This window comes from Mustelus asterias, chromosome 4 (assembly GCF_964213995.1).
Source record: "Mustelus asterias chromosome 4, sMusAst1.hap1.1, whole genome shotgun sequence".
Lineage (NCBI taxonomy): Eukaryota > Metazoa > Chordata > Chondrichthyes > Carcharhiniformes > Triakidae > Mustelus > Mustelus asterias.
Genome location: NC_135804.1, coordinates 36,778,213 through 36,805,919, shown reverse-complemented (window position 1 = coordinate 36,805,919; position 27,707 = coordinate 36,778,213). Strand labels below are relative to the sequence as shown.

General features: G+C 42.5%; 1 protein-coding gene across 1 annotated transcript in view; it reads right to left on the bottom strand.

Annotated features, from left to right (window-relative positions):
* The window catches only part of lonp2 (lon peptidase 2, peroxisomal), a 109,801-nt gene that overhangs the window by 46,050 nt on the left and 36,044 nt on the right, over positions 1–27,707 (bottom strand). Inside the window, exons 8-11 of the mRNA XM_078210845.1 lie at positions 20,253–20,394; positions 17,993–18,143; positions 13,734–13,860; positions 6,416–6,549 (exon numbers count right to left, since the gene is read on the bottom strand). Coding sequence (XP_078066971.1) covers positions 6,416–6,549; positions 13,734–13,860; positions 17,993–18,143; positions 20,253–20,394 — 554 coding nt within the window. The remainder of the gene's footprint in view (positions 1–6,415; positions 6,550–13,733; positions 13,861–17,992; positions 18,144–20,252; positions 20,395–27,707) is intronic.

Here is a 27,707-nt window from a genome sequence, read left to right as displayed (position 1 = left end):
CACAAGACTCCTTTCTTACCTAGTATGTGGGAACCCTTTTAGGTTAAGTGCATTGGCCATGCTAAATTCTCCCTCAATGTACCCGAACAGACGCCAGAGTGTGGTGAACCCAGATCCCTGGTCCTGTGATGCAGCAGTGCTAACCACTGTGCCACTCAAAAAGTAAAAGCATTTCTAATTTCACTGCAACCATTTTAAAGAGACAGACCAAGTCCCACATGGAACTACTGCCCCCCACATCCCATTCATTTACCTTAGACACTTGCTTTCGCTCTGGCCTGTTATTTTCAATGGGGCATTTAAACTCAGCTGCTTTATAGCACTAAAAAGGGGTGCATCCTCCTTCATAGCACTTCTTTTATACTTCATCACTGGAGCCTGCACTGCTTGTATCTCACCTGGTGCAAGTCAGGAAGGTTGAGCAAGACAGGTACTTAGCAAAAGTAAGTCAGCACGGAGTGGCAATCCACTGCTGATTGGGCCATAACTTCCTCGGAATGGCAATGATTAATAGGATCCAAGAGAAATATATTGCAAGCAAGAGCAAGAATAACTAGCCAGTGGTAACACATCATGGATGAATAAAGAAAGACGACAAAATTTGTAACTTAAAAGTCAAATTTTTGACTGACTCTTTTTTTCATCAGGATGGCTTAACAGTCTGCTTTTCTCATTACAGTCTAGCATGATGATAAATGAAAAGGATGTCCCTATATCTCCTTGAAGTCGTCCTGCTGTAATCTAAGTACATGGGCGACAAAGGAGTGGTTGACGAAATATGAAAAAATTTGGAAAGAAGTCAACAAAACAATGAGAAGGACGGAGAAACTACAAAAATGCATTGTCAAGGAATATTAAAAGAATATAATGTATCCTGGAAGCATATAAATAATAAAAAAAGGTTAGGGATGATGCCAGTAAAGCTGACATTATTTATCTAAAAAAGTAGCGCAAGACATTGATGAAGTAACAGAAAAAAGTTGATGGAAATGAAATGATTGTTACCTGTATGGATTTTAAGAAAATATTTGATAAAGGACCACATAAAAGAAAAAAAGATTGAGGCTCATGGAATAGGAGAGTTTGATCAACTTGGGTAAAAAAAGGCTTAAGGGCTGAAAACAATAAGTGACAGTTAATAGCTTTTTTTTAGACTGGAGGGTGGTAGACAGTATGTTTCCCAAGGTTCAGCACCAGAACGACTGCTTGCTTTGGACATAAATGACTTGGATATTGAAATACAGGGTAACATGTCAAATTTGACAGGATACCAAACTTGAAGGTGTGGCAGACGGTGGGATGACAAAATTAACTGCAGCAGGAAATGGGTATCTATCAGAATGGGCAGGCAAATGGCAGGTGGAATTTAATACAGAGAAGTGTGAGGTGAGAAGGCAGAAAAGAGAGGGAGGGGAAATATATGTGCAGGGACAGAGGGACCTGGGGGCTCATGTCAATAGATCTTTGAAGGTTGCAGGATATATTGAGAAAGTAGATGGCAAACCTTTTGGATCTTGGGCATCATAAATAGAGAAATTGAATGTACAAGTAGGGAAGTTATGCTAAAATGTATTAAACCCTGGTTAGACTTCAACTGAAGTGTTGTGTCCAGTTCTGCTCACCACACTTTCGGAAGCATGTTAGGATCCTCAAGAGGGTTCAAAGGAGATTTAAAAGAACGGTTTCAGACAGAACTCTATTTTGCTAGATTAGATCAAAGATGTTGGGGTTGTACTCCTTGGAACAAAGGAGATTGAGGGAAGATTCAATGAAGTGTACAAGATGATAACAACTTTTAATAAGGTGGACCATAAAAATTGTTCTCATTAGCTGAAGCTACAAAGACTCAGTGACACAGATTTAATGTTTTGGGCAAGAGATACAGGTGATGTGAGAGGAACGTTTGAAACAAAATGGTAATAACCTGGAACTCACTGTCGATGAGGATGGAAAAGGCGGAGATGATTGCAAAGGAAATTGGATAGGCACTTAATGAAAATAAAATGAACAGAGCTACAGTGTAAAAAAATGGCTGAATGGGACTGATTGAGTTGTTCTACAGAGAACCAACATGGACTTGATCAACCACATGGCCTCCTTCTGTGCCATTATGACTCTATGACTGCTTCATTACACACTAAAGTACAAAGCTTTGGCTTTTAATGCATAAGCTTACAATAAATATTATCCATTAATGTCTTCCCAACTTTCAGCAGAATTAGCTTGTTTTAGGCATAGAATAATTTAGGAATAACTTACACTGGTGCTGTATCCTTCAAAAATGCTGACGGCATCTCCAGGAAAATATACTTGAATTTCCTGGCTCTATTCATTTGCACACTTGCTGTTGTAAAACTGGTACATGCAATGTAACCATTTTAAATTATAGGAGAAGACAGTTCCGCCATTACTTTGCAGCAGCAGGCTGAAGGACAAACAGGTAAGAGAACAGGAGTGGCAGCATCCGTAAGGAGAGAAAAGAGCTGACGTTTCAAGTCCAGATGTCCCTTTGTCAAAGCTAAAAAGTATAGGAAGTGGGATTTTCCAGCATTTTCTCTTTTGGTTTCAGGTTCCAGCATCTGCAGTAATTTGCTTTTATTTAGAGAACAGGAGTATTTCACTGCACTGATTAGCAACATTTTTGTGACACTTGTACTCCTCAATTGCTTACTTTAGCCTCACTCACTATATTCTTGCATTAGAAATTAGTACAATGCCTGCTAAACTGGTCACCAAAGGGATATCTGTTATTGACTGAGCAGCTAAACTGTCTTAGTGAAGCAGCACACAGACGCAACCTTCCAACCGCTTCTTTGTCACTCGAGCAATCTAGTAGAAAATGGTTACAATTTTTGACACCCACAGCAAAAGTTGTACAGCTCACATCCACAGAGTACATGCATGATAATAGCAATATTCATCCATTCAGTTCCTGTAGCTCGAACACAGCCACGGGCATCACAGGAAGAGGAGGAAGATGAAGACCAAGTCATCCAAGAGTCTCAAATACATGGGTGATTTCAGTCTCGGGTTTTCTGTACAGCACGAGAAGTTAATTATCTCCCCTTGATCCTGGTCCTCAGTTCAGGAAGGGCAAGTACAGTGCCCTTGCTGAATGCCATAAGAAGCTAGGTGTGATATAGGGGAGCAGGGCTTCTGAACATGTACCAATTTGCAATCTGAAACAAGTGCATGTGTGTGTAAACATAATGGCAAAAGAAAATCTGCTTTAAACTTGTTTCCTTCTGTAGAAATTTTAGCTTTTAACATCTATTTTATGAACTCATCACTTCCACCAAAATGTGTCAAACTTCAGGCCACTGGCAATTCAGCAGGTGAACTGTGGGTGAGCTTCAACAGTGCGAAAAAACTCAGGGTAGACCACATAACTAGACATAGGCCACATATAGCATGGCAAGTGCACCAGAAACATACAGCAAACTACTGCCCACCAGATCTCAGAGTTTAATCATCCACTATGTCAAACATGGTGATATTTTATTAATTATTTCCCTATGTTTCATTGTGATAATGTTACATTTGGAAAGAGATAGCCTTGCACAGATCAGCACAAACATTTAACACCAACATAAAATTATAATTATCATTCAATTTTAGTCACCTTTATTACCAACTTAACATTTGGTTAAAATCATGATCAGTAGTAGCAAGATACGATTTTCAGGTCCATGTGTGGATCCGTTGAGACCGGATCCATGTAGCTCTCTGTGTGAATAAATGCTAACACCGGATGAACTTACGGGATCAGCCTTGTTACAAGTATTTCAGAGAGCTTTTACCATAATGTGGGAATTAAAATCATTAGGCAGTACATTCAGGCTGCTCATCATGAATATTCTCTGTACAAATCCTAGTAACAACCATTAAATCCCTTCAATTTTAAATAATTGTTACAATCATAGGAAATAGTCAATATCCACTATTATTCACCTGATTCTGTAAAATAATTTCATAACATACTATATTATGTCAATTTGCATTAAACAGGTTGTCCCTAGAACCATCTCATATTCATTTTTTCTTCCTACATTCTGATTGTAGCAGGATACACCTGATGGTTTTCTTAAAATAACCTTGACTTGAGATAGGAGACAACATGTATTCAGTCGTTGTGTCCTAATATTATATTTGCTTTTGTCACTACCAAAGACAATGAACTACCATTTATATTAATGATTTGGGTGAGAATGTAGGAGGCATTGTTAGTAAGTTTGCAGATGACACCAAGATTGATGGCATAGTGGACAATGAAGAAGGTTATCTCGGATTGCAACGGGATCTTGATCAATTGGGCCAGTGGGCTGATGAATGGCAGATGGAGTTTAATTTAGATAAATGCGAGGTGATGCATTTTGGTAGATTGAACCAGGGCAGGACTTACTCAGTTAATGGTAGGGTGTTGGGGAGAGTTACAGAACAAAAAGATCTAGGGGTACATGTTCATAGCTCCTTGAAAGTGGAGTCACAGGTGGACAGAGTGATGAAGAAGGCATTCAGCACACCTGGTTTCATTGGTCAGAACTTGAATACAGGAGTTGGGACATCTTGTTGAAGTTGTACAAGACATTGGTAAGGCCACACTTGGAATACTGTGTACAGTTTTAGTCACCCTATTGTAGAAAGGATATTATTAAACGAGAAAGAGCGCAAAAAAGATTTACCAGGATGCTACTGGGACTTGATGGTTTGAGTTATGAGAGACTGGATAGACTGGGACTTTTTTCTCTGGAGCATAGGAGGCTAAGGGGGCAATTTTAAGGAGGTCTATAAAATAATGAGGGGCATAGATCAGGTAAATACTCTTTCCCAAAGGTAGGGGAGTCTAAAACTAGAGGGCATAGGTTTAAGGTAAGAGGGGAGAGATACAAAAGGGTTCAGAGGGGCAATTTTTTCATAGAGGATAGTGAGTGGCTGGAACAAGCTGCCAGAGGTAGTAGTAGAGGCGGGTACAAATTTTGTCTTTTAAAAAGCGTTGAGACAGTTACATGAGTAAGATGGGTATAGAGGGATATGGGCCAAATGCAGGCAATTGGGACTAGCTTAGGGGTTTTAAAAAAAGGGCAGCATGGACATGTTGGGCCGAAGGGCCTGTTTCCATGCTGTAAACCTTTGTGAATCTATGACTCTATAACTAGAAATGTTATCCATGAAAACCTCCCAGATCTAATTTTCTCAACATATTGCTATTTAATAAGTAACACACAGGATTTGTTTTGGTAAAATCGTCATGTGCCAATCAAGCATGAAAACGGGAATCGTACCCATTTTTTGGGCGTGTTCTCAGACAGTATCTTATGCCACTTAGTGCAAAAAAGGAGGCGAAGTGTGATTCATGCCAGTAGGGGAAGTGGACGGAGTCTATTCTCGCTGTGAAGCCGGCTGCTGGCTACAAGGGGCACTATTGCGCAAGTGCCTTGATCTTTCAGAACACAGATCAGTCACTCCCCGCAGCCCCCTGGATATGAACCCCCACCCCACCCATCCAGCCCCTCTGATCACTGGCCTCCCAAGTCAATCGCTACCCCGATAATCACCCCCCCATCACCCGGCCGATTGCCCCCCCTGGCCAATCCGCGTTTGCGGAGTGCGCAGTCTCCCCATCATGGCCCAGCCCCCTCCTGCCTGGTGGGCACTGCCAGGGTGCTAGACTGACAGTGCCAAGTTGGAAGTGCAACCTCCTGTCCCTGACCATGCAGGGGGCCTCAGTGGCCTCCGGTCCCATTGGCGAGGCCATCATGTCTGGCCCTGCTGCTGGGGACCATACACTGGCAAGAGTGAGCCTGGATGATAGGATCCCGGGCTCGTTAAACATATTTAAATACAAAGTGCTGGTAAGATCGCAAGAGGCGAGAAATCAGGCACGGACCCAGTTTTTTGCCCTTCTCCCAATCTTACCAGTTTGCCACACCCATTAAGCAGCACGACGAGCCGGTGAGATCACCCCCATAATTTGTTTTCATCCACCTAATCTCATAATTCTACACTAAGGCTGAGGTTCACTTTGCACCTCCCATCTCACTGCTTTAGCTTGTCCATATCAGTTCAAGTGAATGCTTATTGGTTAGCATCAATTAATTAGCCATGGTCTGCCATCTTGCACACATAGGACAATATACATGCCTCTAAAGGCATTTATAACAATAATAATTTACAGCAGGTAGGCCCAACACTGACCACAATGACACTTCTTCACATGCATTTACATTTACGCTCTGGCTTTTAGTCACATAATAATCCATCTGTTCCATGAGTCTGCACTTTGGCAATTAGCCTGTTATGTGGAACAGTACCTGTTTAGTGGTCTCCTTATATCTAAACACCACAGAATATTTTTATATGATCAAAAGATATTTTCTTGACATTCACCCAATGTTAATAAAAATAGTGAGCTCACCTTCTTTCGCAGTCACATGTGCGCTGCTGGAATTTGTAATCTTGTGTTGACCTTCTGCCACTTTTACAGCCACAGCACGACAGATAGCTCCAATCTTTCGCTCAAGAGAGCGAACACCTGCCTCCCTGGTATATCTGGAATGCATTCGAAGCTTTTTACAACTTGCTTTGAAATAGGGTATTCAAGAACATCCATTATAAATCAAGAACAGGAGACACTAGGCATATTAATATTACATTACTTATTAACATAAGTGGGACCAATCCTAATGTCATATAAGTGTCAGCTGATCTTTGCTCCTTACTAAACCTACCTATAATCAGCCCATTTCCTCTTTGCACAGCAAATTTATCAGCACCAAAGCAAAAATCAGAATGAGTAGGCCTACATTCACAGCTACCTAAAGATGAGAGTCGATCATTGCAATTTTGTTTAAACACCAAGAAATTTTTAGAATGGCCTTTGGAAAATAAGGTCCTGTTCGCTGCCTCTGAAAAAAATCTTCATTTTTCTGATCGAAAACCTTCCATTTCCCATACTTCCAATAATTTACCTCCCTCCCCTCAATGCAGAACGAATTCAGCTATAGTGCATGGACAGGCAGAAGACTGGTGTTTAACCTGCACTGGGTTAGAAATGAGTAATACAGTCCAACATGCTTTTTTTCAGCAACTACAGATAAATCCTGTTTTTACGAAATGGGTCGGGTTCATTGCATTAAAAAGGATTTTCCTTAAAACCGGTATCGTGTACTTCACCCTTAGAATTATAGTAAAATACACAAAGATATTAATAGCATTGGAGGTCATGGGAAATAAATCTGTCGGTTATTGAACACAAAGGTGTGTGTTCAAGTGATTTCATGTGTTCGAGGGGAGCAGCCAGTACCACAATGTGGGGAACTGTCAGTTTACAACCCAATCTCTTTCATTCTGCAAAACCAGCATTTCCAGCCAAATGGTACTACGTAAAAATGGGATTTACCTGTATTGTCTTTTATAAGGCCCATGTTCCCAAAGTTTGATTTTTTTTAAAGCACAAAGCAATGTTTATTGAGACCCATGTGAAATTGAACAGAAATTTCCTGGAATAGCATAAACTGAAAATTACATCATAACCTAAACCATTTTACATGCCAAATTCCATAATTTATCAGAAATCTAATTTTCATATAATGCAGCAAATATAACAGCACAGCAGGGACCTGAGCACATGGCACAATCAAAGGCCAAGAAGAGCCACCAATGACGTGACCAGGATAGACAAAGTAACAAATTCAGCAAGATCTTTAAAAGAACAGACTTGTTTATAAGTAATTTTAAAATGGTTTTTCAACAACAGCAGCTCAATCGGACATTCCCTTGCCAGGCTGTACTGGCAGAGATGGATAATGCACATTTGAAATGTGGGATGAGCAGCTGCTTTCAGCAGATTAGGCACTATAAATGCCAGATGTCTCTATTTATTCATGAAGGCACTGAGCAGAGTTAATAAACTCCTTGATCTCAATTGTCAAGGAGACAGGTCTTTTACAGTGGGACACCAAAAAGCCAGTAAGGCAGCTTACTGCAAGGTATATCCTATTTCAAAGATGCAATTCAATGATGATTGCCTTGCTCTCTAAGAAAGCAGCAACCAAGGAACAGAATTCCCACATAAGCTGGTACCCCGGTACCACCTTTCACACAATAAGTCAATAGTTAGGGCAGGGATCTATATTTTCCTCCTGCTTTTGCACTGGGAACATGTCATAAAAAATGGAATATTTACCTCTAAGTAATGGGTTGCCATGTCTTGCTCATCCAAAATTTCACTGCCCATATTCTTTTCCACATCACTGAAAATAATACTGTAGTTGCACTAGCATAATTTCATTGGTACCATTTTAAAGCACACATTTTTGCTGTTTCATTCCTGTGCTTTTTAGTAGATTCACTATTATCAAAGCCTTAACCTTGAATCTGCCCTTCAATGAGCAATGTTTTCATCATGAAGCCCCACCATGCTCCACTGAGCAAGTTTTGAAGCTTGACCACCTTTGAGCAAATTATTTATCCGTGAGCAACTTGCCCTTTGCTGAGTAAGTTCTTTCTAAGTATGGGAAACCCTGCCATTCCACCATTTCAAAGAGCAATTTATGTGTCAAAGACCTTTTCTCAGCTGAGCAGCATTAACATTAAACAGTTTTCCCATAAGAGTCAAATTAAAAGCGTGTGGAACTCCTTGCTCAATGAACAGAGTTCTGCCGACATCAAGCCAACCTATCAATCTATTTGTACCCTCCTCTTCCAACCTTCGCTCAGCATTCTCCCCTTCTCCTACCCGCTGCCCCCATTGTCTCCTGTTACATTGCTCTCCTCCATTTCCCATCCTCATCCTGCCAAGCCAGTGTCCCCAATAAACCCATTTGACCTACAAATGATATGTGACTTGAGCATGGTTATTTTTGAGAGGTGTGGACTAATAATCCTGAGAATGGGTGTTCAAATCCCAAAATGGCAGTTTGAGAATTTAAATTCAATTCACAAAATAAAAGAATAATGAAAAAGTTGTTAGTTGCACAAAACTGAATTTGCAACTTATCAAATTGTCATAAAATACAACTGGTTCACTTTCGGGAAGGAATTCTACTAACCTTTTCTGATCTGGCCTACATGTGATTCAAGACCCCTACCAACATCGTTGACCCTTAACTTGCCTCTGAAGTGCCCTGCAAATCACTCGGCCTGGTGATGGGTTAAGGCTGGCTTTAACAGCGCACCGTGAGAATGGAAAAAAAATCAAAATGATATTAATTCCATAATTCCTTCCCTAATCTATTTGGGTCAGATAAAAGCCCTTGCAGCCAAATAGGCAGGTAGCCTGCTCCTTAAACTTTGCTTACTGGTAGTTAGGAGCTTAGAACTACGTCCAGAGCATGGTTCCTCTTCCTGCTTTTCTTTCCATGGGAAAGTACCTGATTTCCACAATATGGCAAAGAATGCAGATTCAAGGGGTTGGGGCCAAATCTGCACACCATCACATCTTGGCACTAAATTTCAATATCCATTTCGCCGTGACATTCACAATTGCTTCCAGAAACCTTTTATTCTCTTACAATGAGAAGAACTTTAAGAAACAAGAATGAATTCAGACCAGTGGTAAAAGTCAGGGTGGGATTTATTGATTTTCATAGGGGATTTTCACAGTAACTTCATTGCAGTGTGAATGTAAGTCTACTTGTGACAAATAAATAAATATATAACTTTATTATATATATATATATTGTGGACAAAGGTGATGATATATGCATAGAGGTGCAAGGAAAAGTTAGAATATTTTAAGAGTACTTTTGTATCTGTTTACTAATGAACAGGGTACAATCAAAATATCAGAAGAAGTGGAAATGAAAAAGTATAATCGTCCAAGGCCCCAAATTCTCCTTCCAGGTGAAACGATGATTTATTTGTACTTTTTTCAATTCAGTATACTGTATCCACTGCTCATGATGCAGTGTCTTCTACATTGAGGAGACCAAATGCAGACTGGGTGGCTGCTTTGCGGTACAGCTGAATTGAGTCCACAATGTATGATCCCAAACTTCCAGTCAGTGTCATTTTAATTCTCCCCCTTGCTCCCACTCTGACCTTGCTGTCCTTGGCCTGCTACATTGCTCTAAGAAAGCACAACACATGCTCAAGGAACAGCACATCTTTTAACTGGCCATTTTACAGCCTCTGGACTCAACATTGAGTACAAACATCATTACAACACAGAGGGAGGTCATTCAGCCCATCAAGTTCATGCCAGACTTCAACAGTTTTTCATCATAGCCTCTGCTCCAGAGTTTGTTTGTTTGCTGATTTGTTTATTTTCTTCCTGTTTAAGTCTTATTTCTTTTCCTTCATATTTGGAGAGAAGCTATTTAGGATCCTTCCATTCATAGCTCCTCTAGAGGCACCTTTTTTGTTTCTTTCCTTGCCCAGATACCACTCCCTTTGACCTTGCATTATGAAACCTTTTGTCATTTAATCTATCTTGCCTTCCAACCTGTAACAGACCTTCTCTTTTGTTCTTCCAACCACCCCCTCCACCAACCCCCCCCCTTTCACTTGTTCCAAATTAATTACTGATGCACTATCAATCGAGCCAAGACTAGTTGTGAGCAAGACAAATAGGCTTTTATTAGCAAGAACTTGGAGCCATCCCTGTAGGTGATCCCTGTCTGAACTGAGGGCAAGGGGGAGGAGCCACTGCCTTTATACCCAGACCAGGGGGAGGAGACTTGGGCGGAACTGACAGGGATGTGCCACATATACAGGTACTGAGAAATACTAACTATGGTGGTTAACCACTACAGATAACATATAACAGTGGCCTACCACAATTACATTCCTTGCTTTTCCCAGCTCTGAAACATTAACCCTGTTTGTCTCTCTGCAGATGTTGCCTGACCTGCTGAGTACTTCCAGCAATTTGTGTTTTCTTCATAATGAAAGGTATTGTGCTTGTACTAAACACATTTTAGTTTTTAGGAGTTGTCAATTTTGAAGCATGATGGCCAACACTATACACAACATGTGTGGTATGACTAGTGCCTGAACATAAATGTTGTCAAATTTTTTTCAAGGTTCTGATCATGCATTCCAATATCTGATCCACTTTTCATTTTTTCTGCATAACAGTCATAACATTGAAAATTATAAATACAGAAGCACGGGACTTCCAAAAACTGATATGAAGGTCTTTATATGGTATAAGATCATATAAGAGAAGGAAAACAGAATCCTTGGGTTCTCTACTCAAAAAGCCAGATTTTGTTGAATTAGTAAAATTTGTTTAGTCTATTTTTGGGAATCTCTTTACAAGAAGGATAAAATAATAATTTAAAAGTTGCACCAGGATGTTATTAAGAGTGAAGGGTTTCAATTATGAATTTACGCCCGAGAACTTTGGATTTATCACTTGAGCAAAGAAGTTTTAAAGTATAAACTGATAAAATCTTCAAGGTTGTGAAGAATTAAAATACACAGTGAAATGATCACAAGAGACAAACTTAAGATAATTAAATAATTAAAGGGGAGAGGAAATGGATATGGTTGGAATATAGAATTCTCTTTTATGAGCCATTGCTAAATCACATGTGACAAATTAGCCACCTGAAGTGACATAATAAAGGATATGATGAGTGAGAGTGGGACCAGACTAGGTGGTTTACGTGCAGAGAACTCCAGGCGTAAATTTGATGGGCCAAGTAGCCTATCTCTGTGCTGTAGGATTTCATGATCAAATTATTCAAAAGTGCTTTCTAAGGCCCCCTCTGCTAATTCTATTTATATTATTGCTTTTTTTTTTCATTTTCTTCAGCCAATATGAAATGCTGTGCATGTTTCAAAACCATTTCCTTTGCCACTTGCCTGTGTAATTGTATAAGTGAGCTAAGATCTTCTGTAAACTGAACTGCCTCAACTGCTAACCTGACAATCTGTTTCTGTACAATACCCTCAAGTATTTTCTATATGCTTTTCTCAATTTAGTTCACATGATTTACTTTGTGGCATCATGGGGTTGATTCTTCCAGCCCGCTGTGCTGCTGTAATAGTGATGTGGAGATGCCGGCGTTGGACTGGGGTAAACACAGTAAGAAGTTTAACAACACCAGGTTAAAGTCCAACAGGTTTATTTGGTAGCAAAAGCCACACAAGCTTTCGGAGCTGCAAGCCCCTTCTTCAGGTGAGTGGGAATTCTGTTCACAAACAGAGTATATAAAGACACAAACTCAATTTACATGAATAATGGTTGGAATGCGAATACTTACAACTAATCAAGTCTTTAAGAAACAAAACAATGGGAGTGGAGAGAGCATCAAGACAGGCTAAAAAGATGTGTATTGTCTCCAGACAAGACAGCCAGTGAAACTCTGCAGGTCCACGCGACTGTGGGAGTTACAAATAGTGTGACATGAACCCAATATCCCGGTTGAGGCCGTCCTCGTGTGTGCGGAACTTGGCTATCAGTTTCTGCTCAGCGACTCTGCGCTGTCGTGTGTCGCGAAGGCCGCCTTGGAGAACGTTTACCCGAATATCAGAGGCCGAATGCCCGTGACCACTCACCTTCCCACTCACCTGAAGAAGGGGCTTAGAGCTTCGAAAGCTTGTGTGGCTTTTGCTACCAAATAAACCTGTTGGACTTTAACCTGGTGTTGTTAAACTTCTTACTGCTGTAATAGCGCAGGGGGCGGGAGACGTCAGCAGCGGCCGTTTACCGGGCTCTCTGCTGGGCGCCATGGCCTCAGTGCATCCCCGGGACAGGATTTCCAGCGTCGTCAGCTCCGCGCTGATTTAAATATTATAATCACCATTTCAATATCATTAGCAGGCCTGCTAACATTCTGCTCCCCCCCCCCCCCCCCCCCCCCCCCCCGCCCCACTAGAAGTGGTTGACTCCAGCGGGCTTTATAACAGCTCCCCGCTAACGGGGAGCTGACGGCCCAACCCCACTGAAGTGAAGGGAGGCCATGGAGGCTCTCCCAGGAGGTTGGGGGTAAGGGGGTCTGCCCCCTGGACATTGCCAGCCTGGCACTGGCCAAGGAGCAAAGTGGCAATGCCCAAGGGGCACCTTGGCTCTGCCCACTGGGCAGTGCCAAGGGGGTAGGGCCAGAGGGGGTGGGGAGGGGAGGGGGGGAAAACGACGACATCGGGGCTGGCCCAAAGACGTCTGGGAGACCAACGATTGGTGGGGTGGGGGATCGGAGGGGCAGCGATGAGGTTGGCCAGCGATCAGGAGACCGGCAGTGCGGGGCTAATGCGCATGCACTGATCTCCATTCTGACAGATCGGCACATGCACAATGGCCCGCTCAGTGCTCTGCTCTAGCGGGAATGGGCCCCGTCCACTAACTTTCAGCGTGAATGTCACTAGGGCACTCTGCAGTATTCAAAGTGTGGGAGATTCATTTTGAAAATCCTGCTTAAAAAAAACAGCAGGAATTACTCCAGTTTTTACGCGAATTCAGCATTTAGAATTATTCTGGGAGAATCCTGGCCCGTGTGATGCTTTAATTCATTATCAACGACATTAAAAAAAGGCTTTGGCTCTTTTGGATTATCTTTATCAATCAGCAGAATGATTGACAGCGCAACAATCCAATCTACCTTTGCTGCTTCTTAATGTAGCTCAGTAGAGAAACTTAATGACAAAGAAAAATAACATCCAGTTCCCCACCTGTCTAGCAATAGCTCCCTATTGCTTAATTTTGTCCAGAAATTAGAAATATTTAGTCACAAACTAAGCACTTAAAAGTTCCAGAACAAAAGTGCTTTACTTCAAACATTACTGACCTGCAGATGATACCTTCAGTTGCCTCTTTTGGAATTTGAATCTGCTGAGGAGTTAGCCCGTGCAGCTCTAACTGTTTAGGAATCAAGTGTCTGTGAGCAATTTCAATCTTCTCCTCCTGAATATAACCTAATATTTGAAGAATTGACCAATTAAAATAGTGCAAGTGGCTCTGGTGGTAGGAATGAAATTTAACATATATCCAAATATAAAAATTAACTTCAATTCTTATTGCTTCTCCTATTGACCCCATAGAATTCCAATTTGTATTGCTCCCTTATGTATTGCAAAGCTTATTCCATTTTAACTTTGTGGTATAAAACTCCTAATATGATTTAGACAGCTTTTAAAACATGAGGACACCTGTTCCCCAGAGGAAATGTTGTCTGATGAACAGCACAGGCTCTCTGATCTTGGCAGTCAATTTCACAAGGTTTGTTTACACTGGTTAAGTGGTTTCAAGGGTTTGTAGTGTTCGAAACTTCAAAGGGTCTCAATGATTGACATTTTTGCTAACTTGTACTTCAGACATTTTTTCAATAGGAGAAACTTCTCAATGAATAACCTTTTTCAAATGTTTCTTTTATACACACCACTTCACTCTATAGGGTTCATTGGTTCTACAAAGTGTACAGTGGGTCGACAGGGATAGAAATGTCAGAGCTTGACATTTGGGGCATGAGGGAGACCTTTTGAACCCACTTTTTAAGAAGATCCACTCACGCGAACTAGGATTTACTACTCCACTAAGGGGCTGTGAACCAGGACTCTTTCAATAACCTGGCTCGTCTCTGAGAAAATTATGCAGGAGTAGGAGATACCTATCTTCATAATGGAACAAGCCATGTCAGGGTATCATATGCGTGCTTTTGACAGGAACCAGCCTGCACCCTCTAAAAGATACTCCTGAAACCCACATGGCCTGGATAAAACACAGTATGACATTAACAAATTCATGTTAGTTCTCCTTTATTAGTCCAGGTCTGGGATTTTCTGCTCCCATTCATATCGAGTGGATTCAGTGACAGGAGCAGAAAATGTCACGAGAAGTGCAAAGTTGCATTTTAAGTTGTCATAAATACAGGACACGATTGTCTCCTCCCCCCATCAGCGATGGGACGCATTTCATGTGAATGCATTAGCATGCAATTATCAGACCTGAACACCAGAATCATCCCCCATCAAAATATCCATCCACACTGGCATGTCAGCATAACGACATGAAGCCCAACTGGTCTCCGAAGACGTACACTGTGCAAGCAGACCTCTCAGAGAAGCTCAGCTGAATGTTATGCTTGGGAGTTGGGGGGGTCATGCCCAGGTCATAATCTGGCACTGCTGGGCACCCCCAGCCCCAGCACTATCCAGGCACCCAAGGTAGTGCATGGGCAGTGCCAGGGGTTGCCTGGAGTGTGCCGGAGCGGGGGGGGGGGGTGGGTCATTGTGTGCTGGGGCGACCTTTAAAAATGCCACCCTAATCCTCATATTTCTAAATTGCTGGCGGGGCAGGCAAATCAGAGGTTACCCCATCAGCGATTTGTCATGGCACCCATCCCTTGAAGCTTTTTTCTACTAAGTCCTGAACTACATAACAGAGAAGGCTTTTCCCACCCAACATTGGCCTTTGCCGATATCCAGGAAAACCTTGCCCTAAGCTTTTCCAAGTGGCTGTTAATTTTCTCAAAAATTATTTTTCTCAAAACTTCGCCATCACTGTTGCTAAATTAACTGGACTGAAACTGCCAGTTTTGTAAAGAAGGACATGGGGCGGCACGGTAGCACAGTGGTTAGCACTGCTGCTTCACAGCTCCAGGGTCCTGGGTTCGATTCCCGGCTCGGGTCACTGTCTGTGTGGAGTTTGCACATTCTCCTCGTGTCTGCGTGGGTTTCCTCCGGGTGCTCCGGTTTCCTCCCACAGTCCAAAGATGTGCAGGTTAGGTTGATTGGCCAGGTTAAAAAAAAAATTGCCCCTTAGAATTCTAAAATGCATAGGTTAGAGGGATTAGCGGGTAAAATATGTGGGGGTAGGGTTGGGTGGGATTGTGGTCGGTGCAGACTCGATGGGCCGAATGGCCTCCTTCTGCACTGTAGGGTTTCTATGATCTATTCTATTCTATAACATTTATAATCCCACAGCCCTCTGGCACCATCCTTGTATGTAAGGGGAATTGGTTGTCAACACTTCTGCAATTTCTAGTCTTATGTCATTAGCAACTTAGATTGCATCCCATATGGGGATATCATCTTTAGAGGCAGTTAGCCTTTCCAGTCCCTCAACGATATCTGTATCTTATCCAGTATCCCTGCAACCTCCCCATTTACTGTAGTTTTGACAAAGTCTTCTTCCTTAGTAAACATCAACACAATGTAATTATTCAGTACTTCAACCATGCTTTCTATCTCCACCGATGGAGATCAAAATGGAGATCTAATCCCTCTTGTGCATTATCCCATCCCTTTACCCTATCGCTGAAGGTTACTTTTCTTGGTCTCTCTCTCTTCTTCGATATAGCCCTCATTAAAATAATTTCTTTGATTAACATTTTGGTCACATCATCTGATGCATCCTTCTTTATCATGCTGCATGTTTTTATTTTATGTTTCATTGAAGCATTTTGGGATATGTTCAACATTAAAGTCACTTGCCGGAATTCTACTGCCCCACCCACCACAGAATCGGAGCGGGCAAGGAGCGGACAACGGAAATGTCCATTGATTGGTAGAAATTTCCGGTCTCGGTCGAGCGAGGCTGTAAAATCTCGCCCATCGTGTTAATGCAAGAATTGGCTGTTGTGTACTCAGCTAAGTAGTTTTATTTTTATATTCAATGTTTAGGAACAGCTGGAATACATCTGATGGTGAATAAACAAACTTTGCATTTGATCTGTAAGTAGCAACATCAAAAGACAATTCCCAAGGTAAAATGAGCATATAGGAAGTTAATCTGAATAGTTATTGGTTTATGCCATGCCAAAATTTACTTCAACTTTATTAAAAATCATATTGACTCAAAACTTCAAAATTTGGCAGTATACTGAGAGCTCTTACAATACATGTTTATTACAGCAGTTCACATTTCAAAAGAACGTTTAAGGTAGCAACTTCCTACAGCTTATATGTCACATCAATTAAATAGAGAATGGTAAGAAAATGAAGAGCATTATTATACCAGAAATGTACTGATTTTGAATCCAGTAAATCTTTATACAAGTGCATAGTTTTACAGATGCACCATAGAAAGCATTCTTTCTGGTTGTATCACAGCTTGGTATGTCTCCTGCTCTGCCCAAGACCGCAAGAAACTACAAAAGGTCATGAATGTAGCCCAATCCATCACACAAACCAGCCTCCCATCCATTGACTCTGTCTACACTTCCCGCTGCCTCGGCAAAGCAGCCAGCATAATCAAGGACCTCACGCACCCCGGACATTCTCTCTTCCATCTTCTTCCGTCAGGAAAAAGATACAAAAGTCTGAGGTCATGTACCAACTGACTCAAGAACAGCTTCTTCCCTGCTGCTGTCAGACTTTTGAATGGACTTGCCTTGCATTAAGTTGACCTTTCTCTACACCCTAGCTATGACTATAACACTACATTCTGCACTCTCTCGTTTCCTTCTCTACAAACGGTATGTTTTGTCTGTATAGCGCGCAAGAAACAATACTTTTCACTGTATGTTAATACATGTGACAATAATAAATCAAATCAAAAATAGTTACCTTACCCAAGTTATAAACTCCCCACATGTTCCCCAAGCCTTGGAAAATAAAGCTAAAAACATAAAAGTAAGCAAACATATTGGCACTCATCAATTTTTGAAAGGCAATTAAATCTGTGGGACTAATTTTATGCAGGGAAGCATTATGAGAAATCATAAGAACACAGTCTATGACTTTCCACTGACTGATTTTAATGAGTAAAAACAAAGGGATGTGTGCCGCAACTTCACATTAATGCTCCTTGATCCACCCCATGCTGACAGCACAGAATCAACCCTATAATGTTAAGAGTTGACAGCAGAGTTAATTCCCCAGTAATTTTTTTAAATTAAGTTAAAAAAAACTCCACCTATCCTAAGGAGCCACGGGTAATCTTTGATTTTTTTTCTTTGCACCAGCACTGCTCTATAGAAATTGCTATTCTAATAAACAAATCTCCCAAAGAGTTAAATGTTATGGTATGTGGTGTTTGAAAGTGATTATTTCTCAAAGAGTTTTCAACTCATGCTTCAAAACTTGGAACACTTTCGGAATTGTTTACCTGGCACTTGGATCAGCTCCATTCTGTCGAGTAAGGCTGGGGGAATGGTAGCAGTAGTGTTGGCTGTGGCGATGAAAAGCACTTGAGACAGGTCAAAGGGGACATTTAGGTAGTGGTCAGTGAAACTATGATTCTGCTCAGGATCCAACACCTGATGATAAATGAGGTAAATAGCTAATTAATGTAACAAATATCTTACAGAACACTGGAATAATAAAGTGTTGAAAAGCTGCTATAAAATAAGCATTTCACATAAGATAAATTCCTAACCATAACATTAGCTTCTGCAACTTGTTCTACTTCTAGATACTCAACATTGCTAGATATCATTCACAAGCTAGTAGGAGGGAAAAGTTGTTTAACAGATCCCCACAACTACTATAAATAACATTCATAGACATCAAACCAAGCTTGACCAAGACATGGCCCGAGGGCCAGATGTGGCATGTGAGGCATTTTTAGGTAGCCTCCCAAGTCCTCCAAGTGTAGGTAACAATTCAACTACAAAATTTCCAGGACAAATTTTCAAAAAGTGCTCAGAGTCTGCTCAGCCATTCACAGGCTAGTTTCTCTATACATTGGCTGCTGATTGGGGGGACAAACAGTGGGGGCTGGCGGTGCCAACCACCCGCTCTGGTGCCCACACACCCCCACTGAGCAAGAATGGGCGGGGGGAGAACTGCAAGACACTGGGCAAGTATGGGCGGGGGTGGGGCTGGGACACTGAGCGAGCGCGGAGTGGGGGGGCACTGAGCGAGCTTGGAGGGGGGACACCGAGTGAGCGTGGAGGGGGGGACACTGAGCGAGTGTGGAGGGGGGGGGGACACTGAGCGAGCGTGGAGGGGAGGACACTGAGCGAGCGTGGAGGGAGGGACACTGAGCGAGCGTGGGACACTGAGCGAGCGTGGGGGGAGTGAGACACTGAGCGAGTGTGTGTGGGGAGGGGGGTTTGAGACACTGAGCGAGTGTGCGATCAAGAGAGGGGCCCGAATGCGAATCTTCCTTCTGTCCAATCTCAGTTTTCGCATTCATTCTCACCACCACAGACCAACAAATACACATGCACCCACAAACATAGACTATCCCCTTCACCCAGTTGGTTTTTATTGCTTGCTCTTTAACTGAATTTATTGCTGTACTTTTGCTAAACAACTGTTTCTTTCCTTTACACCTCAACTTCTTTTGAAATTCAGTTTATCGATTGGCGAAACCTTATCTTTCCAAAATTTTCTCATCGGTCCCTTAAGTGGCAAAATATGCAAATATGAAATGTGCCTCTCCCCCATCCCTCTCAGCAAAAAGGTTGGATAAGCCTGCATTAAAATGTTGGTACTCTTAAGCCAAGAGAAGGTGATGGTTGTATCCAGGGAAAATCATTAAACTCTTTTTTTAAGAAGGAAATGAACACTTTCAGTTATGGGTTAGTTTCTATCTAGATGGAGTTACAACAACCACTGTGGGGGAAGCCCCGAACAGGAATGTTATAAAATTGCTTTTAAATAACAGCCTAAATAGTTTTATTGGATGCTATATGACTACTGAGGCATACATATGAAACTTGAATATACATTACTGAACTCCCTCTTCCCTCCTTTTTAGTAAGCACCATGATTAGGAGATGCCGGCATTGGACTGGGATGGGCACAGTAAGAAGTCTCACAACATTAGGTTGAAGTCCAACAGGTTTATTTGGAATCACGAGCTTTCAGAGCACAGCCCCTTCATCAGGTGAGTCACCATGATTAGTAAGGTACCAATGTCTTAATACTTGAGATACTAAGCGCAGCACAAACCTGTTGAGTCATTCTCTCCCATATTGTTGCTAATTGCAACCATCCCCACCTACCATTCCGACCAGCCCCATCCCCATCCCCATCACCACCTACCTCCCACTACAACCCTGCGCAAGGTGAAGCTAATATAAAAATCAACATATGCCAAAATAAATCGTCTAATACACAGAGAAATTCCTACACCACACAGAGGAAGAATGTATTTCTACATGTTTTTGATAAGAAGCATGGTAAACCTATAAGGGTAAATTACTGGCAGAATGACAACTCAATAGAAAAAGATAAAATGCAGTCTCTTCTGTTTTGAAACTTCAGTGGAACTCAAGGTTTGTACTTCAGCCAAAAAAAAAGCTCCTTTGCAAAAGCTTATTATCATTTGCATTGTTCAATGTAGACTAACAGGTCAACCATGCTCCTTACCCAAATTAGTCTGTGCAATTTAAATTCTGGAATATTCTATTTTGTACCTCCAACAGAGCAGCTGCAGGGTCTCCCTGTAGGCTTTTTCCTAATTTATCTACTTCATCCAGCAGGAACACCGGATTATTCACTCCAACATTCCTTAAGCCATTGATTATTCTGCCAGGCATGCTGCCCACATACGTTCGTCTGAAAGACACAACATTCAGGTGCTTTAGAAAATAGGAGCAAAGAGCTTTATTCTTTACAAAGAGAAAGCTTGATAACATGCCAAAAACATTAATGAACGGCACTAACCAAAATGAAGAGAGAAGAAAGGTACGTTGTCATGGTTTATGCATTGTCTGTAAATTGGGAGAGGGGAGTGTGCAGCGGGACCTGAATGTCCTTGTGCACCAGTCACTGAAGCATGCAGGTGCAGCAGGCAGTAAAGACGGCAAATGGCATGTTGGCCTTCATTGCGAGAGGTTTCGAGTACAGGAGTAGGGATGTGTTGTGGCAATCATACAGGGCCTTGATGAGGCCACACCAAGAGTATTGTGTGCAGTTTTGGTCTCCTTTCCTGAGGAAGGATGTTTTTGCTCTCGAGGGAGTGCAGCAAAGGTTTACCGGGCTGATTCCGGGGACACGGGACTGATGCATGAGGACTAGGAGATTGACTAGGTTAGGACTGTTTTCAATGGAGTTCAGACGAATGAGGGGGGGAATCTCATAGAGACTTATAAAATTATAACAGGACTAGACAGGATAGATGCAGGGAGGATATTCCCAATGGTGGGGGAGTCCAGAACCAGGAGTCACAGTCTGAGGATTCAGGGTAGACCATTTAGGACGGGGGTGAGGAGACATTTCTTTACCCAAAGGGTGGCAAGCTTGTGGAAATCATTACCGCAGGAAGTTGTTGATGCCAAAACATTGAATGTATTCAAGAGGTGGCTGGATAGAGCACTTGGGGTGAATGGGATCAAAGGTTATGGAGAAAAAGCAGGATTAGGCTATTGAGTTGGATGATCACCCAAGGTTGTAATGAATGGCGGAGCAGGCTCAAAGGGCCAAATGGCCCCTTCCTGCTACTGTCATCAATGTTTTTATGTCTCAACACATACTTTTACTTACAAGTGTTACATTTTCAAAAAGATTACAATTCCATTTTGAACCATAAGCCCATAGATATAGTAGATTATAAGACATAGGAGCAGAGTTAGGCCATTAGGCCCATCGAGTCTGCTCTGCCATTCAATCATGGTTGATATGATTCTCATCCCCATTCTCCTGTCTTCTCCTGGTAACCCATGATCCTCTTATTGATCAAGAACTTATCTATCTCTGTCTTAAAGACACTCACTCAATGACCTGGCCTCCTCAGGCCTCTGTGGCAATGAGTTCCACAGATTCACCACCGTCTGGCTGAAGAAGTTCCTCCTCATCCCAGTTTTAAAGAAGCGTCCCTTCATTCTTGAGGTTGTGCCCTCAAGTTCTACTCTCTCCCACTAGTGGAAACATTGGGCCTGATTTTACCAAAACTTCGTGCCCGTTTTCGGGCGTGAAATTGCGGTAAAGTTGGGCGTCGGGCCGATACAACGATCTGCACCCGATTCCGAGCAGACCGCGGCTTTACCGACACCCGATTCGGGCGCGGGTCCGGAGCGCGCCCGAATCAGGCAGCCCGACAATTTAAATGCATTTGCATGCATTTAAATCGACTTAACGAACCGCGTGCCCAACTCTACCGCCAAATCCCACTTTACCGTCTTCTGGCCCGATCCGCGTCCGCGCTGTTACCGACCTGCAAAATAAAAGTCTGAAGTCGCCGCTGCAGCCTCCGAAGAGCGAGGTCACTGGTACACTACCAGCCACAGATTACTCTTCCCTGCAGGTGCGAGAGAGCGGGAGAGATGGCTGTGGCTGGTAGTGTACCAGTGATGGTGCCAGGAGGGATCGGCCGCAGACAGGCAGCGGAACCCCGCCGACCAGAGGATGATACGTCACACCCCCTCCCCCCCCCCCCCGGGGATGATAGGTCATACACACACCCCACCCCCCAACCCCCCAGAGGATGAACGTCCGCTTTCTGCTTCTTTTTTTCTAGCCCGGGCGCGCTGTCAGATTTTTTTCAAACTGCGCATGCGCAGTTCAGAGCTCCGATCGGTCCGCCAGCGCTAAGCCCCGCCCCACAGCGCGGATCGGGCCGGAGCCGGCAAAACACGTATGGGCACGCTGGAAAGAGGATTCCAGGCGCGGATCTATTTGACGCCCAGATCCGGCACTTAGACTCAAAATGGTAAAATTCCCCCCATCCTCTTCACGTCCACTCTATCTAGGCGTCTCATTATTCTGTAAGTTTCAATTAGATCCCCCCTTATCCTACTAAACTTCATTGAGTATAGACCCAGACTCCTCAAATGACAAACCCTCCATTCCTGGGATCATTCTTGTGAACCTTTTCATGACCCCCCTCCAAGGCCAGCACATCCGTCCTTAGATATGGGGCCCAAAGCTGCTCACAATATTTCAAATGGGGTCTGACCAGAGTCTTACAAAGCCTCAGCAGTGCTCTTATATTTTCGCCCTCTACAAATGAATGCTAACATTGAATTTGCCTTCCTAACTGCCAACTGAACCTGCATGTTAACCTTAAAAGAGTCCTGAACCAGGACTCCCAAGTCCCTTTGTGTTTCAGATTTCGAAGCCTTTTGCCATTTAGAAAATAGCCTATGCCTCTATTCTTCCTACCAAAGTGCATAACCTCACACTTTCCCACATTGTATTCCATCTACCACTTGTTTGCCCACTCTGCTAGCCTGTCCAAGTCATTCTGCAGCCTCCCCACTTCCTCAACACTACCTGTCCCTCGACATATCTTTGTATCATCCGCAAATTTAGCAACCATGCCTTCAGTTCCATCTTCCAGATCATTAATGTATATAGTGAAAAGTTGTGGTCCCAACACTGATCCCTGTGGAACACCACTGGTCACCGGTTGCCATCCTGAAAAGGACCCTCTTAACCCCACTCTCTGTCTTCTGTCTGTCATGATGTGGAGATGTTGTGAGACTTCTTACTGTTCTGTCTGTCAGCCAATCTTCTATCCATGCCAGTACCTTGCCTCTAACACCATTAAAGAGATTATTGGGCAATAATTAAAACTTAACAAGTCCTAACTTTTTCTGGAATGTTTGATGAGAGGATCTCTACCAATAAATAACTCCACTTTACACCCTTCTATGTGTTAGAATGCCGAGTCTCTGCAGGATACTGGTAACGCACAGCTTCTAGAGGTAAAAGTAAAATATTTCCACAATCATAGTGACGTTGCAATGTAGGAAATAAGTTTCACTATTTTCTTATGACATTACTTGAACGCCCCCCCAACATGTTTTCTTTTTCGCCAAGAACTACATGTGAGTGATGCAACTAAAGTCCCACAGTTGTTGAATAATTGAAACCAGCAAACAAAAAAAGACTATAGTAAATAAAAGGTCAGTTTGTTCAGTGGGTAAAATGAGCTGTGCAGTGCACTAATGAAATAGAAAGGCCAGGAAAAGCTACAGATGCAATTCCTGATCCAGACTGAAATAGCTGATCTCAACTGGAGTAACAGAATGGGAAATAGATGTAATCATGAACACCACAAATGAAAGTCCTTTCAGCAATGGATTTCAATGAAAGGAATCATGCATTGATTGATTAAATGCTGCATAAAATTCTAGCTGACCAACCCTGGTCATTCCAAAAATCCTATCCAGATCTGGCAGGATTTTCCAGCCATTCCTGCTAGCAGGATCTTCCAGGCCTGCTAGCGGTGGCGGGACTGGAAAATCCCACAGCTGTCCAATGGTGGGCCACCTCTGCAAAACATGCCACAGGGGTGGGGGTGGGGGGAGGAAGAGAATCTTGCCCATATTCAAAAAGGGCAAAATCCCAAATTGCCTTCTGTTCTGTGTGATAGTCCTCCTGTTATAGAAAGTACTAAATTAATTCATTTTTTCCCACACACCTGAATGCTTTACATGCAGTTAAAGCAAATTTAATTCAGGCTAAGGTCTCAGAAATGTCGGAGGGCAATGAAACATTTTTTAAGACCATATAAGACAGAGTATAATTTCGAATCTGGGACACCATAAAAGAGAGAGGGTTGTAGTGAATAAAAAGGTGATGTAAGGATGGTCATGAAGGCAACACAGTACTCACTCAACAAACATGGCAATCAAATTGGAATTAATTACAAAAATTAGACTCTGAGCAGTCAATAGAAGTCTATAGTACCTCAAATGCTCATGTGTTTTGTGATGGATTCAGAAGTACAGAAGGCAGTAAGTAGATCAAGGCCAGGATTTTCCACTCCCGATCGCATCAGGTGGGTTTGGCGACGGGAGCAGAAAATATGAGAACTGCAAAGTTGCATTTTATGTTAGTGTAAATGAACAATGCAGTCTTTCCCCACCCAGTCAGTGACAGGGCGAACTTCCCAACATTCAATATCGGGAACATGATTTGAATATATTCACGTATAATCGAGATAGGGGTCCATGGGCAGCACGGTGTCACAGTGGTTAGCACTGCTGCCTCACAGCGCCAGGGACCTTGGTTCAATTCCAGCCTTGGGTCACTGTCTGCTTGGGGTTTGCACATTCTCCCTGTGTCTGCATGGGTTTCCTCCGGGTGCTCCGGTTTCCTCTCACACTCCAAAGATGTGCAGGTTAGGTTGACTGACCATGCTAAATTGCCCCTTCACGCCAGGGGGATTAGCAGGGTAAATATGTGAGGTTATGGGAATAGGGGCTGGATGGGATTGTTGTCAGTGCAGGCTTGGTGGGGTGAATGGCCTGCTTCTGTAGGGATTTTATGATTCTATAAATTATCAGAACCCTACACCCAAATCATCCCCCACCCTGTTAGAAAATCCATTCACGTTGGCCTGACAGCAGAACAGCATGAATCATGACTAATCTCCCAAGGCATGCACCAAGCGAGCAGACCTCTTAGGGGAGTGTGTGTGAATGTTGTGCTCAGGAGAGAGAGGGTCATGCCCAGGCAATGCCGGGGGCAGTGTCTGGGGAGCGGGGGGCAGAAGGTTCCAGGGTGAACTCCTTTGATGGTGCGTCCTTCAGAAATGGTGCACTGATCCTCAGCTGACTAATTTGCTGGTGGGACGGATGAATCAGAGGCCGCCCACCAATGGTACATCATGGTACTTGATCCTAGAAGTTGTTTTGCAAAGTCCCGGATTATACGGCGGCTTCAATGCCTCTTTTCCTGCCTACAGCCTTTGCCGATTTCTGGGAAAATCTCACCCCAAGAGTTGGATGGCAGTAATGTTGGTGATCATTTCACATACAATAGAGCTATCACATCCAGAGGACAGTAGCCTTGAGAAGGTACTCTGGTGACAGATATTCAAGGGGTTCGATGAAGGCAGGGACATGACAACTGTGGGATGTGCATCAAAAACTACTGACAGGTTTAAATATTGATCAGGATGATGGTCAAGAAATAAGGCCCCTGGGCCAGCAGAATGGGGGGTAAAGAGTAGAAAGTAAGAAAGCACTGCAAGTACTGACAGTGAATTAAATAAGTGCAGGTAAGTCATCAATTGTCAGATTGTTGTACAAAAAAAACACATAAATTAAGAAATTGTTAGGGGTCCTAGAGGACAGGCATCTCACAATGTACAGAATTAGAGAACTTTGTTTTGAAATTTTGCTTGTACATAAATACTTTTTTATTCAAAGAGAGACGGTAATCTTTCAGTTCCATATTATCGGATTAATTGTATGCAGGTGGTGGACATTAACTGGGGGTTAATGTGTTCCCAGAAATAGGAACAAATTGAAAAGGTAGTTGCGTGGTTAGGAGGTGCATGTTTGCAACGTGCATCTCTATAAATAAATGCTGATGGAAGTGTGAATAGATTACCTCCAGTTTTATCCTTTACCACTAGGCTTTCTGGATTATAACAATCATGTCATTAAGTAGCTAAATCCACTAACTGCTGCTGAGAACAGGATGCAAGAGTGTAAATTAAACATTTATTTTTATAAATAAGAACATATTTTATATTCAAGAACACGTCACTGCAAGTCATGAAATAATAAATTCAAAATATGCCTTGTAGCCAATTGTAACAATTAAAATATGAAGTGGTTTATGTATATAAAAACCAAATAGAGGCAGAAAGATTTTCCCTTGCTGAAAACAATTGTATTCCCTGTTGGGGACCTGCATAGTGCCATATGTGATTAAAAATTAACAATTTCCAGAAATAATTTAAAAGTGATAATTTTAGAATTAGTCACTGATATTGGAACTTTTCTGTGATTCCCTAAACTCTTATAGATTACCAAAATAACATTCATTAAAACTACTGCAACATTCTATTCAAGACAATTAGATTATCAAGACAGTCCAAAGATGTGTAGGTTAGATGGATTGGCCATGCAAAATTGCCTCTCAAGTGTTGAGTGAGGGTTAGCAGGGTAAATAAGTGGGGTTATGGGGATAGGGCCTGGATGGGATTTTGATCGGTGGAGACTCAATGGCCAAATGGCCTCTTTCTGCACTGCAGGGATTCTATGATAATTTCATAAATTGCAAATTTGCATTTGGATTAGGTGTCTCCTTGGATCAGGTTAGCAGTTCTTCATTTGTGTTAACTCAAGAAAATCATGGTGAAGTGCACAAAAAGTAACTTTTAACTGTCTACCATTTTAAGAACAAAGAAAATTACAGCACTGGAACAGGCCATTCGGCCCTCCATCCTGCACCAACCATGCTGCTCGACTTAACTAAAACCCCTTATCCTTCTGGGGACCATATCCCTCTATTCCCATCCTATTCATGTATTTGTCAAGACGCCCCTTAAAAGTCACTATCGTATCCGCTTCCACTACCTCCCTCGACAACGAGTTCCAGGCACCCACTACTCTCTGTGTAAAAAATCTGCCTCTTATATCTCTTTTAAACCTTGCCCCTCCTTAAACCTGTGCCCCCTAGTAATTAACTCTTCCACCCTGGGAAAAAGCTTCTGACTATCCACTCTGTCCATGCCTCTCATAATCTTGTAGACTTCTATCAGGTTGCCCCTCAACCTCCGTTGTTCCAGTGAGAACAAACTAAGTTTCTCCAACCTTTCCTCATAGCTAATGCCCTCCATACCAGGCAACATCCTGGTAAATCTTTTCTGCACCCACTCCAAAGCCTCCACATCCTTCTGGTAGTGTGGCAACCAGAATCGAACACTATATTCCAAGTGCGGCCTAACTAAGGTTCTATAAAGCAGTAACATGACTTGCCAATTTTTAAACTCAATGCCCCGGCCGATGAAGGCAAGCATGCCGTATGCCTTCTTGATGACCTTCTCCACCTGCATTGCCACTTTCAGTGACCTGTGTACCTGTACACCCAGATCCCTTTGCCTATCAATACTCTTAAAGGTTCTGCCATTTACTGTATATTTCCTATCTGTATTAGACCTTCCAAAATGCATTACCTCACATTTGTCC